Below are 16,129 nucleotides of genomic sequence, written 5' to 3'. Positions count from 1 at the left end.
ATAATAGGAAATATTCGAGCTGGTAAAAAAATGAAAAATGGGGTCTTCTTTCTAAGTTATCACCAATTAGGTTTTGTCGCGTTAGTTATATTTTCGTTGAATTATCGGAGGTCCGTTTACCTATTTACCATCAATCAGATTTTTGCAAACGTCCTATCGTAGTCGGAAAAAAAATTATCGCATTCTAAATAAAAGCCTTAACTCGTAAGATGTGTGTCCAAAGAACCTTTCATGACGTAACACTGACCTTACAAATGTGTTTATCTGTTTATTTCTGAAGCGCCAACGTTTGATGGCTAACAAACAATACCACCTATGTGCAAACAGACGATTTTTCAGAACGAAGAGAAGACTTCGCCATTTTTGTAATTTTAAGGTTAGACTTGCAATTATTTCATACATTACAGCGTCATTGAAGCGCTCCCTTACAGGATTGGAGAAAAAACTAAAATCATCAGCTTACGTTTTTTATATTGTAAAATGCGGCAAAGTCACTAACTCATTTTTGCCAAAATTGTCAGTCAGGCGATATTGTACGTTAGCCATTGACAAAATATGTTTCTCCTTGAAAAAAGATTGCGTGCTCTATTGTGGAATTCGCCTTGTTTCAGATGAATGCTGTGAACATCGAGGAAGACCTCACGCCCGTTGGATCGGAATTGAGAAGCTGTAACTGGCGTTCAGATGTGCTTGTTTCGGTGGATCTCCGGTCGCAGACGCCTCACTCGTCCCAGCGTCAGGATATCGGAGCAGGTGCCGATAGAAAATGATTCGTCTAATCCCCGGTGAAACATCTGGATTCGGCGCCCTCCGAAATGTCGACACTAAACTCCGCATCAAATTCCGGTCCGTCTATCCAGTGACTTGAAACTTTTCGACAAAAATGTGATGAAGGTCTTACCTCGATTCGCGAAACTGCATTGTGATATGTAGCAAACTAATGGATTGGAAACGAATTCCTAACGGTCTAACTTTTTTTCTAAATATCTTTCCACGGCTTTTAAATTCGTAATCTCGGTGTTTATTTTTTTTTCATCTAAAGTTAACGAATAACTAAAATCGTGCCCACCTTTTTTTGAATTCTCTGCAGAGATAAATCGTTCCACTTATTTTTCACTGCGGCATCGTTGTTTCCATCGAGAAAATGTGCATACTGTAATTCTTGAGGTCGTTTGAAAGTATCAAACATAAAAAAAATACTAGCCTTTTTTAAGGGAAGTTTAATTTTTTTGGACAGAAACTTTATTTTTACTACTTTAAAATTTTCGACTGTGATAAAAAAAATCCATAGAGAACACCGATAAAGTCTATGAGCATTTTTAAATTAGTAAGAGAAAAAAATCTCTCATGGAAATTCGAATTTTTTTAGATGTTCAAAGTACAATAAATATTAAACCACGGTGGAATTTCACCCGGACCAAATTAAAAGTTTCATTCTAGCCTTGCGTAAAGTGAGCGGTGAATTGGTGAACCGAGAAGTGACGTAACGCAACGCTATTAAAGTAAAACAACGTCAGTGCCGTGAGGTAAAACTGGAAACGTGAGATAGCCCTTGACAATGAGAATATTCTAACCTAACGCAAAGTAACTTCAGCCGAAACGTGTCGAAAACGCCAGTAACGTGAGATGAATTCATTAACATAGCACAACGCCGTTAACGTAAGATATCGCAGGTAACGTAACGTGACGTGAGACAACGTCCGTCGCTTTACGTAACGACGGTAACGTAGAATAACGTTCATAACGTAACGTGACGTGAGACAACGTCCGCGGCTTTACGTAACGACGGTAACGTAGAATAACCTTGATAACGGAATGTCACGTACGATGAGGGTTCGGTAATTGACAATGTCCGCAACGACCGGGACGTTCTCGACGATGGCGTACGAGCTGGTGAACATCTCGATGGAGTGGGAGAACGGGTCGTGGGCGTGGAACGGGACCCTGGACTACCTGAACGTGACGCGGGAACTGCCGATCCGTTACGCACAGCCGATGTACGGCTACATGATGCCGTTCCTCCTGCTCATCACGATCGTGGCCAACACGCTGATCGTGGTGGTGCTCTCGAAGCGGCACATGCGGACGCCGACGAACGCGGTGCTCATGGCGATGGCCCTCTCGGACATGTTCACCCTCCTGTTCCCGGCCCCGTGGCTCTTCTACATGTACACCTTCGGGAACCACTACAAGCCCCTCTCTCCCGTCGGCGCCTGCTACGCCTACACCATCATGAACGAGGTCATCCCCACCCTCTTTCACACCGCCTCCATCTGGCTCACCCTCGCACTCGCCGTTCAAAGGTACGTCCTCTGGTTATATTCTTCTTCTCTTATTTTTAGCTATTTTTCATAGGGACGTCCGTAAATTACGTAACGCTCTAGGGGGAAAAGGGGTCAATGAGAGCGTTACGCACGGAGGAAAAAACCTCGTGTGTGGGACCCGAAGTTTAGGTCATATGGATCTCTGAAGTTTTCGGATTGAGCATCTGAAAACTTTAGGTCTAGCTGTCGAGGTGCGAATCACACATCTGAAACTTCAGTTCTTACATCTGAAGTACTTCAGATGTGAGAACCGAAGTTTTTCGGATGTGAAAACCGAAGTACTTCAGATGTAAGAACTGAAGTTTCAGATGTGTGATCCACACCTCAGCAGCTTGACCTAGTGTTCAGATGCTCAATCCGAAAACTTCAGAGATCCATATGACCTAAACTTCGGGTCCCACGCACGAAGCTTTTTCTCCGTGCACCATTTTGTTTTTACGTTTAAGGATAGGGACCTACATCACAAAAGCGTTACAAGGGAGCCGGGCGGGAGGGGGGTCGAAAATGCCGTAAAAGTGCGTTACGTAATTTATGAACGTCCCCATGCAGGGTCCCCTCAAGTTAAACGTAAACGTTAAAAAGTATACATCTAAAACAGATCAGATGAAAGACATGTAGCGCACTACAATGTTTTAGTTCATACCTTGTCCAAAGGCCCTTTATGTTAAAAGAACTCAATTTCATCAATAAGTATACGGAGAAGTAAATTTTGGGCGAAAGCTTGAATGGATCACATACTTGGTTTTGATGCAAGTTTATTCAGCCTACAAACAAAACGCAAAATTTAGATCAATCGCGCCTGATCCTGAAATTGAAGATGGTCCAAGTCAAATCAGTGTTTCATACTTACTTTATAAATATGAAAAATGCCTCCGCAAATATTACCAGTCCAAGAAAATCCGTGAATGAAAGAGGGTGCTTATTTGTTTGTTCGACGGCCCGTTTTTTGAAGAAATTGATAAGAAAGCTGCCGTGCTGAGGAAGAACATCGTATGGCCCCCGATTGTTACCAAATTTCTCATCATGAATCATGCATTTTTTGGAGGAATCGTGAATATTTTTCCTTGTCGTTTCCGATAGAATCATTCGTAGTTGAATGAAATTTACCATCGTCAAAGGTGTCGCACAGAATCATGGAGTTATGTTATTAACCACTTTTCTCTTTACACCGAAAAAAAAGGATGCTGACTTAAAATTCTGGATGTAAAATAGTGTGCGAAAACTCACAAAACGTTGCATGAACCCCCACAGCAGTTACTATAGCAATGTCACGATGTAAAACCAACTGCTGTGGCGGTTATCTCAGCGTTTTGTAAGTTGTTGCACACTTTTTAACATCCAGAATGTTAAGTCAGCGTCCTTTTTTTCGGTGTAGTCAATTTTTTTAGTGGGAACCTTGACGGTAGGGCACACACACAACACGTAAAAAAATGTCCTTTTTATTATACAATGAAAGAACGCTTTACGAATATTTACAATAAGTTGAATTGGATCGAGTTTAACAGAGACGCATCAAGTCAAATTTTGGACAAAAATTACTTAACAGAAGTTTTTATCCATTGTCCAGCAGTAGTTTCCACACATCTGATCACAAATATTTGTATCCTTTGGAGGAAAATTTGGCAAATGTCAAATTCTGATATGACGTTGTCCCTCAGAACGGCAGCCCAGGTGAAAATTCGGGGCCTTTCATTTTCCGGCGGAGGTTTCATAAGAAGTATCTCCCAGCCTAATATTACTTCCGAGGCACGTGTGACAGATGACACAGTCACACAGTCACACGTGCGCGTCATTCTGATAGATTCATCCCTGCATGAACCCTCCCCGACCCCCGCCCACTCTTGGTCCTCTTTGCATTTTGTTCCTGCTTTTCGGTGGATTAACCTCGAACCTTTGCACGGGCGGCATAAATGCCAGGCAGCTTTGAAAAAAACACCGAGCCCGAGCGATCCAGCTGCGATGGAGCGTTTGAATTTTTTTTTATCAAACGTGGCAAATTCTTAAGACCGAAAGCCATGAAGGGAGTTCTGTCACGGGAAATCTCTCAATCGGTCACCGGGTAGGGGAGAAAGTTCCAATTACTTTCTAACTCTCTTGAATATGCGCCCGAGAATTTTCTATCCTACGTCCAGTTACTTTTGGGTTGAAACTCGTGCGTCCGGACGAAAGTAGTAGCAATTGCTTATTCAAAATCGAATAATCTTCAGAGTTTGACTATTTTAAGTCCAAAGAAAGGCCCTCTGGACAAAATTAGAGTACCTGTATAGCGAGAGTATGGACAGATCGCTTCATGGAGGGCTTAGGGCCCAAAAGTGCAGCCACCCTTCTAACCAACTTCTAACGCACAAAATTTCACTGCCAGTCTGCAGATTCCAATTCTAACCATGATGGCAAAGAATGTACAGAAATGAGCGTTCTTCCGCGAAATTGAGTAAATTTATGCAAAAACTGAGTCAAACACGTGCTTAATAAACGACGGTTCGTAACAGTAGTATTAGTAAATCGTTCTGGATAATTGAAATTCATAGGTTGGCTGCATTTCTGGGCCCTAACTTTATTCGCAGAAGCATCGGTGAAGGCCTGATGGATTTTCGGAGTTTCACATCTGTCCATACTCTCGCTATACAGGTACTCTAGACAAAATAAGGCTCAAAGCATCATAAGGTATGTTGATTCATGAAAATTTTAAGAGAAATAATTTGGAGAAACTGAAAATTTTGAATACCAACCCATTAATGAACAGATTTTTCGAAGAAGCGCCAACAGCCAAGGTTCAAAACACATTAAAAAACGTGATCATTTCAACAATTCTTCATGTAATTCTCCTCAAAAAAAAACTAACTCCACGCAACATCTGTGATGATACTGCAGTTACGCTGAGAAGGTCGGAGAAATCGGGCAAGAAGTACAGATTTTAAAATTTTAGGGGATATGCCCATCTACCACAAATCCGTTCAGTATGCTGTCATTTTCAGCAGCATTGTCGTGACAGTCACATATCATGCGTGTTCGATGACAAAGTTATGACTTATACTTTGTGCCCTTACTCATAATTTATATTATTAGGAAGCTCTCTGCACTGGAAAAGGTGGCCTTTTTTCCAAAGATGTGTTTAATAAAACCGTTTCAAGAGCAATTTTGGTATAATCGCTCACTAATCAGATGCTGCTTTAGTCTAGTGAGTAAATGCTTTATTCTAGTGTTTGTAGCCCTTAGCCCGTTATGCAAGTCGTTCTTGGTTCTTAGAATGAAATATCATGTCCATCGCGATGCTCGATTTTTTGACACCCAGCCCGTTATTGATGATCAGTCTTCACATAGGTAATCCACAACGCCCCTCAAACACAGCAAACATTTAGACAAGTGAGCGAACTGACGTTAATTAATTAGGGACGCGTTGAATCGGAAATAAAGATAGGTTCATTTCGGGGCTAATGTAGCGGGGATCTCTTGAAACGTCGGAAGCCTAATGGGGAACTGGTTGATGTGCAGGAAGTGTAATGGCATCAGATTCGACTTTCACTGGTAATGGCCGCAAGAGGGGGAGTACTAGCTGAAATATGAGGGTCTTGGTGGAATTTCAAATATTGTTGTCGCAACCGGGCTTGAATTATTCTCATGGGCGGCATCAAAGGGGCGTGACTAATGTTATACAAATCTTTCCTCTTTCCTATCTGCTCTGAAACCCAATGCACAATAGCCACATCGGCCTCGGATCCTTGAATATTCTTCTTCGTTGTTTTCATCCATCCAAAAAGCGACATTTTCGCGCCGATCTCCTCAAAGACGTCGCGCATTAAAGAGATTACCGCTAAGGATTTAATACGGTATGGTGTATGGATCTTTCAAAAAATCAAATAAGGACATTTCCATTGAAGTCTTTGAAAGAAAAGAGTGATGACATCAACCATAAGTCCACTTGATTTTTTACACAGTGATATTATTTCCTGGAAAAAATCAGAATGATAGCAGTATATGAGGCCTTATATGTAACGATGGCGGATGTGAAAAATTACCTTATATAAACACGCTTAAAAAACTGTTTTGTTCACACAAAAATTTAATATTTTTGGCTCTGGCTTAATGTACAGATCTTGAAGGTCACATGCATCTCAAGTATTTTCTCAAAATTTTCTCGATGCCAAAACAGTTTTTTGAATGTGTTTCGAAAAGGTAATTTTTCACATCCGCTATTGTTACAGATAAGTCCTCATATACCTAAACTCTGATGATAATCTTACCGTACTATGGTGAAAGCTAATAAAGAGTCTGGTTCATATCACCTTACTCGGATCACTGTGTCGGAGTATGGTCAAATCTACCATGTTTTTTTTAGTGTGGAGATGTGCCAGTAATTCTCCATCTTTTTCAAATCCTCAGATTGACTTTTCTCTTTGCAAAAACAATAGGTATGCATACGCAGTGAAGTTACATGTTTTGTTATCACAAACGGCAAAGCTAGATTGCGCTTCGAACCTCCGAATATTAATTTATGGATGCAACGACTAGCTCTTAAAGGATTTGCGTCTTGCATGCTCCATAAACTGCATGGGGTTCTAGTTTTCTATAATCACAACACCTGGCTGCAGCTATCCGCGCTCATGGGATGCCTGTTTTAACTGTGGAGTTTCGTTGATCATGACAAACCTCAAAATACGATTGAACCACTTGGGGTCGCATATTTGCAGCTTCGTTACTATAATATTTAGGAGTTGATTTCTAGACCCACCATCCGCGATTCATTTTCCTCTTGAAATGGAGAGAAAACATGTTGAAGTTTTTTGATCCATAAGCCTTGTCTATAGAGGCCCATAATTACAGCCTATGAACAAATTCTGTAACTAAAATAAGATTAAAATAAGATATTGATTGAAGATTCTGTGTTGTTACTCGAACCGAAATAGTTGCAGCCACAAAATAAATACTTTAACTAATATTAGAGATTCAGGATGGACCAGAAAAGTAGTGATAAGGATCGTAAGATTCACGATTCATTTTTCTCCTTTTGAGCGGATTTTTCTCCGTAAGGATATTGTGACATTGAGGCTAAACGTGATGTCAGATGTGTTTTTGGATCTACTCACCGATGGGGGAACTTGAAGTTTGTGAGCCTTAGAACTGCGAAAACGGAGCAAAAGGGAGGGATTATCCCTCGAGGGTCCACTTATCCGAGCTCTCAAGTTCACTCCAATAATGCCGTGCTAAGGAGGAATGCCGTATGAGCCTTCAGACATTGCCAAGTTTCCTTGGATAAAAACGGAATTTACTGGGAAAATTGTGAAAACATTTTCCAAAGTTTTCAAGCAATCTTGTGCGCAATTTAATCTAAAATATCTGAAAATTTCAAAGAAAAGTATGCTTGAATGTGGTTACAAAAACATGTTTTATCAAGAGAGATTTGGCAACTCTCGAATGTTCGTACGGCGTTCTTCGTTAGCACGGTAGAATACTCGGTAGACTGGAGAAGGATTGTAATAAGACAGGTCGACTGTGCCATCAGAAGCAGCAGTAATGATCAGCTGTTCGAAATTGATAAGGTCTCCTTCAAATTTCATCGAATAAGTCTTGAGAAATTGCTCCATCTCGCTAAAATACAAATATGTATGTATATGTCTTGCTATTGAATATTGACAAGACTGGGTTTTTTCACAAGATTTGAAAGGTCTTGAAATTTTACTTTTTTACTAATAATTTTACAGACTTTCGATTATAAAAAATGAACCACCGCGACAACGTCAGAATTTAAGCATTTTGATATGCATTCGCACCAAAATTTTCGGACAGCAGAATTTTTTCAGCAAAAATTACTGAATGTAACTCTTAAGAAAGATATTAACAGAGTGTAACAATTCGAACACCCCGCTCATAAAAATAAACAAAAATCAATGACAGAGTTAAATCGCACACCGAATGTTACAGTGACAGTTTTTGCAGTCCATATTAAAAGTGTTATGTCGTGTTGAATTTAATTTAACTTTCGTCGACGAAATCCGGTTACTCAGCATACTAGGTGCAGCGCCGAGGTTTGAGGGGATGTTGGGAGTGCTAAGCCTCGAGTGAAGATTTTGGGCTGTAAATACTACATCCTATAGTATATGCCTTCTCCGAGTTAATTTGAAGAATGGACTCTTTGACAAAGTACGAATTGAAGGTCCACAGAAAATGTTTCCTCTTCAAAACTTCACAAGGAACACGGGACAAAAAATGAACTTTGAAAATCGACTCCTGCAAGAAAAAAGAATTCACAATTGAAATTGATTAAACGGAGAAAGTACGAAAGATGTTCCCTTGCAAATTACATCGAGTGACGACGGCAAAAAACGAGCGGCACTCGACAAACTTACTAAGTCCTAGTATCTGTATTCATTAACGTCCAGCATGATTTTTGAACTTCATTAGAGGAAAAAAGTGACATGATTCAAGCATGTGACAGATGTGACAAGATACTTCACGCATCGCGCAATGCGTGAAGAATCACAGTTAGGTTTGTAGGCGCCGATGCGCAATGCGTGAAGTATCCCAGTTAGGTTTGTAGGCGCTAGTGCGCGTGTTGCGCTGGCAGCACGCCGCTCCGCTCTGTGTTTGGATCTAATATTTGAACTCGTGAAGTCAGTGTTTTCAACTCATGATTTTGGAATGTTGGCCCACTTCACATGGATTATTATCATATATTATGATGGAAAAAAAATATGTTTTAAAGGAAAATATGCGGTGTTTTTTATAAATATTAAAGTGGTTCCGGTTGACTGCAAAAAATTGAGTCTTGAGTGGAGGTTTGAATCGCAACCTTTTTTTTCACCCTTTCAATGAGAATAAATCGATACTTATCGCATATTAGAAATAGGTTGTTACACTAGGACTAATAGCGCCAATAAGAAAAAAAACGCTGTAGGGGCCTTCGGATGTTGCCGTATGACGGTTGATAAAAACTTTAATCTTTTGGAAAACTTGTAAATATTTTCTTTACAATTTTTCAGAGAATCAAGCACAGTGAGAAGAACCACTATGTGCTTGAAAAAGCTGCAAAAAACCGTTGTAAAACGCCATTTGATTCAAGTAGACTCTGGTTATTCCTGTGAGCGGGATTTTCAAATCTTACGTAACCAAGCAAAATTGTTGCTGTAACCAATGTTAATATCTTGGTTGGAGTTAATTGCAGTGATTCTTGTTGTGCAAAACGGGGTTACGTGAATTTTGTTGCAGAAAACTACATCAAGATACTTAAATTCTAAACTGGTCTAGATGATTACTGAATGGTATCATGCTCGAAATAGTTCAATATAGTTCTTATCAAGAAAATAAGGCATATCTTACTTTAATGTGTAAGTTTGATTACCTTTTTCTGAACCTTGTAAAAAGCCTCTTTTGATCAAATAATGCTCTTTTAAATTATTACTTTGATTACCTCTTTTACCGTTATTTTGTCTGTTTGTTTCAGGTAAGAGATCTCCCTTAAAACAAAACGCAACACTTAACTCGCTTTTTATCCTTAAAGCCGGTGAGTATTAGCTGTAGGTTTATTGTGCATCAATACTCAATACTCAATAAGGTCTGGATACGCAATCAAATTCCGAAACAATTCTGATCAAAGTAGACCAGTTGATGACTAATGGTCACCATGTGACAGCCCTCTTTGATCAAAATTGGACGGGCCGTCAAATTTTGATCAGAATGGAGTGCCACTATTCATCACTTTCTGCCACATGAAACATTTCGACCAAGTTTTCATTTTAAAAGTAGGCAAAGTAATGATTTTAAGACTGATGACTCCCGACACTTTGATGGTAATCGGTTCGGGACTTTGATCGTGTGTCGAGGCCTATACACATGATTTTGATCATTTTTGATGACTGTCGGTCACCATGCCGCCTTCTTTTTTGATCAAAAATGAATATGTCTTCCAGGTTTGATGAAAATGAAGTGCCACTATTTATCATTTCTGGCGACACGTACTATTTATACCAAGTTTTAATTCTAAAAAAATAATGCGAAAAATCGGATGTAGGACTGATGGCTCCCGACACTTCGATAGGAATTGTTTCCTGAATCAGATTGTCATCAAGGCGTTGTTTCTCCTCAGCATTTCTTGATGCGCTCGTGGAGGATGACAAGTAACGGGTAAAATTGAGTGATTAACTTTTCTCAATTTGTAAATGAAATTAAATCTAAAATTTCGTTATGCCCAGAAAATTTCAAAAAAATTGTATAAAATTTGCAAGCTCTATGAACGTACAAAAAAGTTTCATAAAAATGTATCGAACAGGGGCCGCACATAGCACTATCAGTATGACTCTTCACAGTGATGATCAATACCAGTCAATCAACAAACGTTAGAGCGCCTTCCGTTCCATCTGATACTGTGCAATACCTCTGTGGCGGAATAGTTGCTCAGAGCGCCTTGTAGAGTATCGCTTCGACTTGATGGCAGAAGATCACAATTGCTGCTGATATTACACAATAGCACGTGCACTGTTACACATTTTCTTATCACTGATAGCGAGGTGAAAAACATTTACACCTCAATTCGTGACTTTTTTCCTGTCAGTTCACAGTTTTCACTAGCTACTTTGTGCGAGTAAACGAATATGAACACTTTAAAATTGTCGTGAATTTTCTGAGGTATGACGAAAAATATTTTTTCAATGTTTCTCTCCAGTCTATTTGTATGCTTTACCTAAAAATCCAAAAAGAATTGTGAGCTAGAACCTTTGACCGAACAAAAAGGATCCAAAATTGTATAGTCCTCGAATTAAACAGGCCCAGAAAGTTGATTTCTTGTGTGAACATTTTAACTGACAATCAGTGTTAGTATCAGCTCGTTTTTCCCGCTTTTTCGTCCATGGTGTAAAAATTATGAATTTTGATTATATTCCTTTGAATGATCAAACGAGAAAATAGAAAAGGTAGGAATAGAAAAATAAATACACGATGACTATTTCGCCAAAAAACATCAAAGATTAGGGAATATAAATACGATAGAACTAACGTAATTTTTTAATTAAAGAAGATCATCTTCCTCATTTTTGGAAAAGGGAAGATGAAGAAAGAAAAGAGAAGTACAAGTACGAGTAAAAGAAAAGAGCAATAAGAATAAGAAAAATAGAGGAAGTGGGAGAAGAAAGGAGGAATGTGAAAAAAAAGAAGAAAAATAGAGGAAGAAATAGGAGAATGAGAAGAAGAATAGAGGGGGAAAAGAAGTAGAATAGAGGAATAAGGAGAAGAAGAAGAAGAAGGATAGAGCAATTACGAAGCAGAAAATAATAACATTCGGAAAAAGAAGAATTTGACTATATTCATAAATACCCCAAAAATGTCGTATTTTATCGAGAGGATATTTCAGTGGCGTTTAAATGTTGATACGGCGGTATTCCTTAGCACAGGAGTATACTGCCGTGCTAAGGAAAAATGCCGTATGAACATTTGAGAATTGCCAAATTTCCTTCGATAAAATTTTCATTTTTGAGGAAAGCTATGAATATTTCTCCTTTGAATTTTCAGGAACTTTCGGTGAAATTCAGAACAAAATAACCTGAAAAATCGGAAGAAAAATATTTACAAATTTTCCCGTTATTTCGTGATTTACTACAAGAAATTTGGCAACGCCTGAAGATTCATACGGCGTTTTCCCTTAGCACGGCAGTATAATGCCGTAGCCGGTGCCGCCGGCGGATCGATCTAAAAGCCCGATTCGACTCTTCATCCGTAACATACTGCTCTCTCGGGCAGGACGGCAGGAGCGAGGCAGACTCCGAGCGGGGGAAGGGGGGTGAGAGGTGCGAGGAGAAGGTGAAACAAAAGGCGTAACGAGTCCGGGTCTGCGGTCTGCGCGGGAATCGAGGTCGAACCCCTAATTATACAGCGCACTCCTGTTACCCCGACGCCGAGCCGAAACCACCCATCGACCCCCGACCCGCGTTGGCGCATACGCGGTTCCAGCCCCGTACGTCGCTCCTGTTACCCCACCTGGCCTCCGACGCCTACCGACCAACCTGTTGCACCCCCTACCCCCCTCCCCCCTCGCCATCGCACAACTCATTTATAAACTCGCCTTGCGGGGGGGGGAGGAGGGGGCGGCGCTGGAATAAAACACCCCGATAATGATCTGCTCCCGACGCGGGGTGCGGGGTGGGGGCGCGGGGGGAGAGAATAAGGAGTGCGATCCGAACGTATGCCGGCTCGGCAAAGCGTCCGGGTATCGATTTGTCATTTGTCTTACTTTTAGAGCTTTTTAAAGGAGGATCGTGTACTTCCACCCGGTGCCCCCCTCCTTTCTCCTCCCGCGGGACGGGTTTTTTTTTCTCTCGTTCACCCCCGCGTTTTTCGGGTGATCCCGGCGACGCCCACGTCTCGTCTGCTCGTTTGACCGGCGGGGTGATCGTTGAAATTGATAGACAAAGCGATGGACAAAGGAGATACCGGGAAAACGACGCGATCTTCTCAGTGGAGGCGGATGGTTGCGATGGACAAATGAGGTGAGCAGTAGAGTAATTAACGGCAACCCTTGAGAAACCCCGCACTGGCAAAAAAGTCGCTTGGACCTAGAGTCCAAACTCTTGAAAACAATGACAAGAAAAAATACTCTTGATTCAATCGGATTTTTGCTTGAATCAAAAGGAAATCCGCTTAAATTAAAAGGCTTGGCTTTCGATTTCAGTAAAAATTCGATTGAATTAAGAGTATTTTTTCTGTCAATGTTTTCAAGAGCCTGGACTCTAGATCCAAGCGACTTTTTTCCAGTGCGCAGTTAGTCCATTGTTTTCCTCCATATTCTATAACAAACATCCCTTTCAACCAATAGCCATCGCTATCGCTGTGCAGTCTATCACTGTGAAGTCTATCGCTACGCAAGTCTGTCGCTATCTCTATATCGTGGTATCGCGATATAGTCTATCGCTTCGTTTATAAATTGCAATAATCCGCCCGCAGGTAACTGAAGTTTTCAGTCATGTGACCCATACATTCAGTTCAGGTTATCAAGCTTTTGATAGTCCTAATGTAACTCGCATTTTTCACTAATTATTTCGGTTAATGAAGCTGGAACTCGGTTCGCCTAGGACAGGAAAAATCTGTCACCTGCACCGAGAACTTTAGTGTTCCGTATGGACTTAAATTCAGTCTGCATGTAACCGAAATTTTTTTGCACGTGTATGCACGTATCATGGCGGGAAAGGGTAAGAACAGTGCGGTCAGTTAACGGAAATATCTCCAAGGACGATATCGCATTGAGTAATGACATCTCCTCTCGCAAGTGCGGAAGTAACCGCCCTCCGGTCTGGAGTTAAAACGAGATTATCGGAACCGCGGCCGTGCGCTGGCTTGTTCCTCTATTTTATTAGCGACGCAAGTTGTCACATCGTCACCGACTCCTCGACGGAGACCTGCGGAATGAGGGATTTCTCCGAGGATGCGACAATGTCGTCGACTATTTACGTCCAGGGTTGCCAGATCGGTCGAGGATCTACGGCGGCGGGAGGAGAGCCTGATGAGATTCCTGAGGATGTGGCAACGCGGCATTGCTCCCGACTCACGTCCGTCATCTCGGAGTGACGTCTCTTGTCTCCGCTGGCACAGGCCACCGTTATCAAATTGAGTCTGATCCTCGCTCTCACTGATGCGGGCTTCCAGCCTTGTCGGATGTCACCCCTAGAGTCCCTTTATACTGAGAGTCAAGACAATGCGAATCCATTTCTGATTGGTTAACCGGATTTTAGGCCTTCACAGTGTCCCAAACGGGAATAAAGATTACATTTTCACCAATGGACCACTAGACAAGATACGAATTTTAGCATTCTGATACATGTTTTTTAACCAAAATTTTACGTAAAACACGATACGTACAACTAAAATTATCGAAATCAACTCCTTACAAAGATATTTAATGATTCTTGATGCGTGAATTCAAACCACCCGCTCATGAAAACTCAATGCTCTGCGTGATTCACATCGCGCGCTAAACGTTATCATGAAAGTCTCTATGATATACAAATCTGGAAACCTCAATCTCGACGCTTTGGCTCAACCATAGCAAATTGCTTATAGTTTGAACAACACATGGTGGGACATGAACATCGCTTAACTGAGAAGCTTGCTGAAACCGTTGTAGAGTGTGCGATTTGACTCACGTAGAGCTTTGAGTTTCTTGTCAGCGGGCAGTTCAAATTCCTCGTAACCAATGTGAAATGAAAACAATAATATCTTCGTTAGGAGTGGGTTTCAGTAATTTTCGTCGTGCGAATCGTGTTTTAAGTGAAATTCTAGTTAAGAAACATGTATCAGAATGCTTGAATTCGTGCCATGTCTAGTGGTCCATTGCAAAGATTATAATCTGGAATGGACCGAGGAATTTCGGGTTCGACAAGGAACAAACGGAATGAGAGAAGGAACGGAGAAAGGAATTTAAGAATGAGCCGATCAAAGATTACGAAAAACGTTCAATTTGTGTAATCTTTATTCCCGTTTGTGACTCCATGAGGGGTGTTGTCTTGACTCTCAGTGTAAAGGGACTCTAGCCAACCCCGGGATCCCGGCATTTTTTATGTCCGAGGACTCTCAAGTCGCGCCTTTGCGATAGTTGCGATTCAAACCTCCACTCAAGACTCAATTTTTTGCAGTTAACCGGAGCCACTTTACTATTTTCAAAAAACACCGTATATTTTCCCTCTAAAACATATTTTTTTTTTTCATCATAATATATGAGAATAATCCATGTGAAGAGGGCCAACATTTCAAAATCATGAGTTGAAAAACACTGACTTCACGAGTTTAAATATTAGTTCCAAACACAGAGCGAAGCCGCGTGCTGCCAGCGCGACGCGCGCACTAGCGCCTACAAACCTAACTGGGATACTTCACGCATTGCGCAACGCGCCTCCAAACCTAAGTGGGATACTTCACGCATTGCGCAATGCGTGAAGTATCTCTGTTCTGTTTGTAGGCGCCGATGCACGTGTCGCGTTAGTCGCCCTCGCCCGCTGCGGCGCGGCGCGATGTGCTATGGACTCTCAAGTCGCGCCTTTCAGGCTCAATCTGGACCAGTCCCGGGGCTGATCGTTGAAATTGGTAGTCAAAGCGATAGATGGCAAAAGGGTTATGGAACGATCCTTTTGGTGGGAGTGGGTGGTTGGAATGGACAAAAGAGGTAATTTATAGACTTACTAATGGCAACCGGCAAAACACTCTACAGTTAGTCTATAATTTGCCCTCTTAGTCTATAAGAACCATCCGTTTCAGCCAATAGGATCGCTACATATTCCTTATATCTTTTTTGTCTATTGCTTTGTTTATCAATGTCTTTTTTGTCTATTGCTTTGTTTATCAATTGCAATAATCAGCCTGCAGTCATGTGACTAGTCCAAGGGAGGGGGGACTAAATATGCCATTATCAGAGGAAATAGCAAAAACTTCTGAATGCCACATACATTTTAAGGGTTAATCCCTCTCGGTTGTGAAAAATTGAACCAGCGGCACGCTGGTTTTCTGCAAAACGAACTTCCAAGCTCCAAAAAACCATCAAAGTTGAATTTTTAATGAGAAGGATCTTCTACCTTACGTTGAGAGTCCATATCGATATCCAGTCAAACGCTCCTTGCACAGATAGGCAATGCAAATGCATTAGCAGGGTTACCGTGGCTGCTACTTTCAAATCCCACCTAAAACTGCTAACTTTGCTTTTATTCGCTCCCTATCTGTACAAAGAGAGTTTGGCTGGTGACACAGGCGGACTCTCAGCATAAGGTAGGCGATTCCCCACTTTGTGGTCTCAACTTGGGGAGCTTTTTGGAGCTTGGGAGATCGTTTCAGGGAAA

At 41.2% G+C, this 16,129-nt stretch overlaps 1 protein-coding gene across 2 annotated transcripts in view; it reads left to right on the top strand.

The window, feature by feature from the left end:
- The window catches only part of SPR (Sex peptide receptor), a 313,008-nt gene that overhangs the window by 202,540 nt on the left and 94,339 nt on the right, over positions 1 to 16,129 (top strand). For both annotated transcript variants that reach the window (XM_072299981.1, XM_072299982.1), the window contains one exon: positions 612 to 2,303. In XM_072299981.1, the coding sequence (XP_072156082.1) occupies positions 1,849 to 2,303 (455 nt within the window). In that variant the 5' untranslated portion in view covers positions 612 to 1,848. The remainder of the gene's footprint in view (positions 1 to 611; positions 2,304 to 16,129) is intronic.

Source organism: Bemisia tabaci, chromosome 4 (assembly GCF_918797505.1).
Source record: "Bemisia tabaci chromosome 4, PGI_BMITA_v3".
Classification (NCBI taxonomy): Eukaryota; Metazoa; Arthropoda; class Insecta; order Hemiptera; family Aleyrodidae; genus Bemisia; species Bemisia tabaci.
The sequence above is the reverse complement of the archived record's forward strand: the minus strand, read 5'-3'. Positions and strand labels throughout refer to the sequence as shown.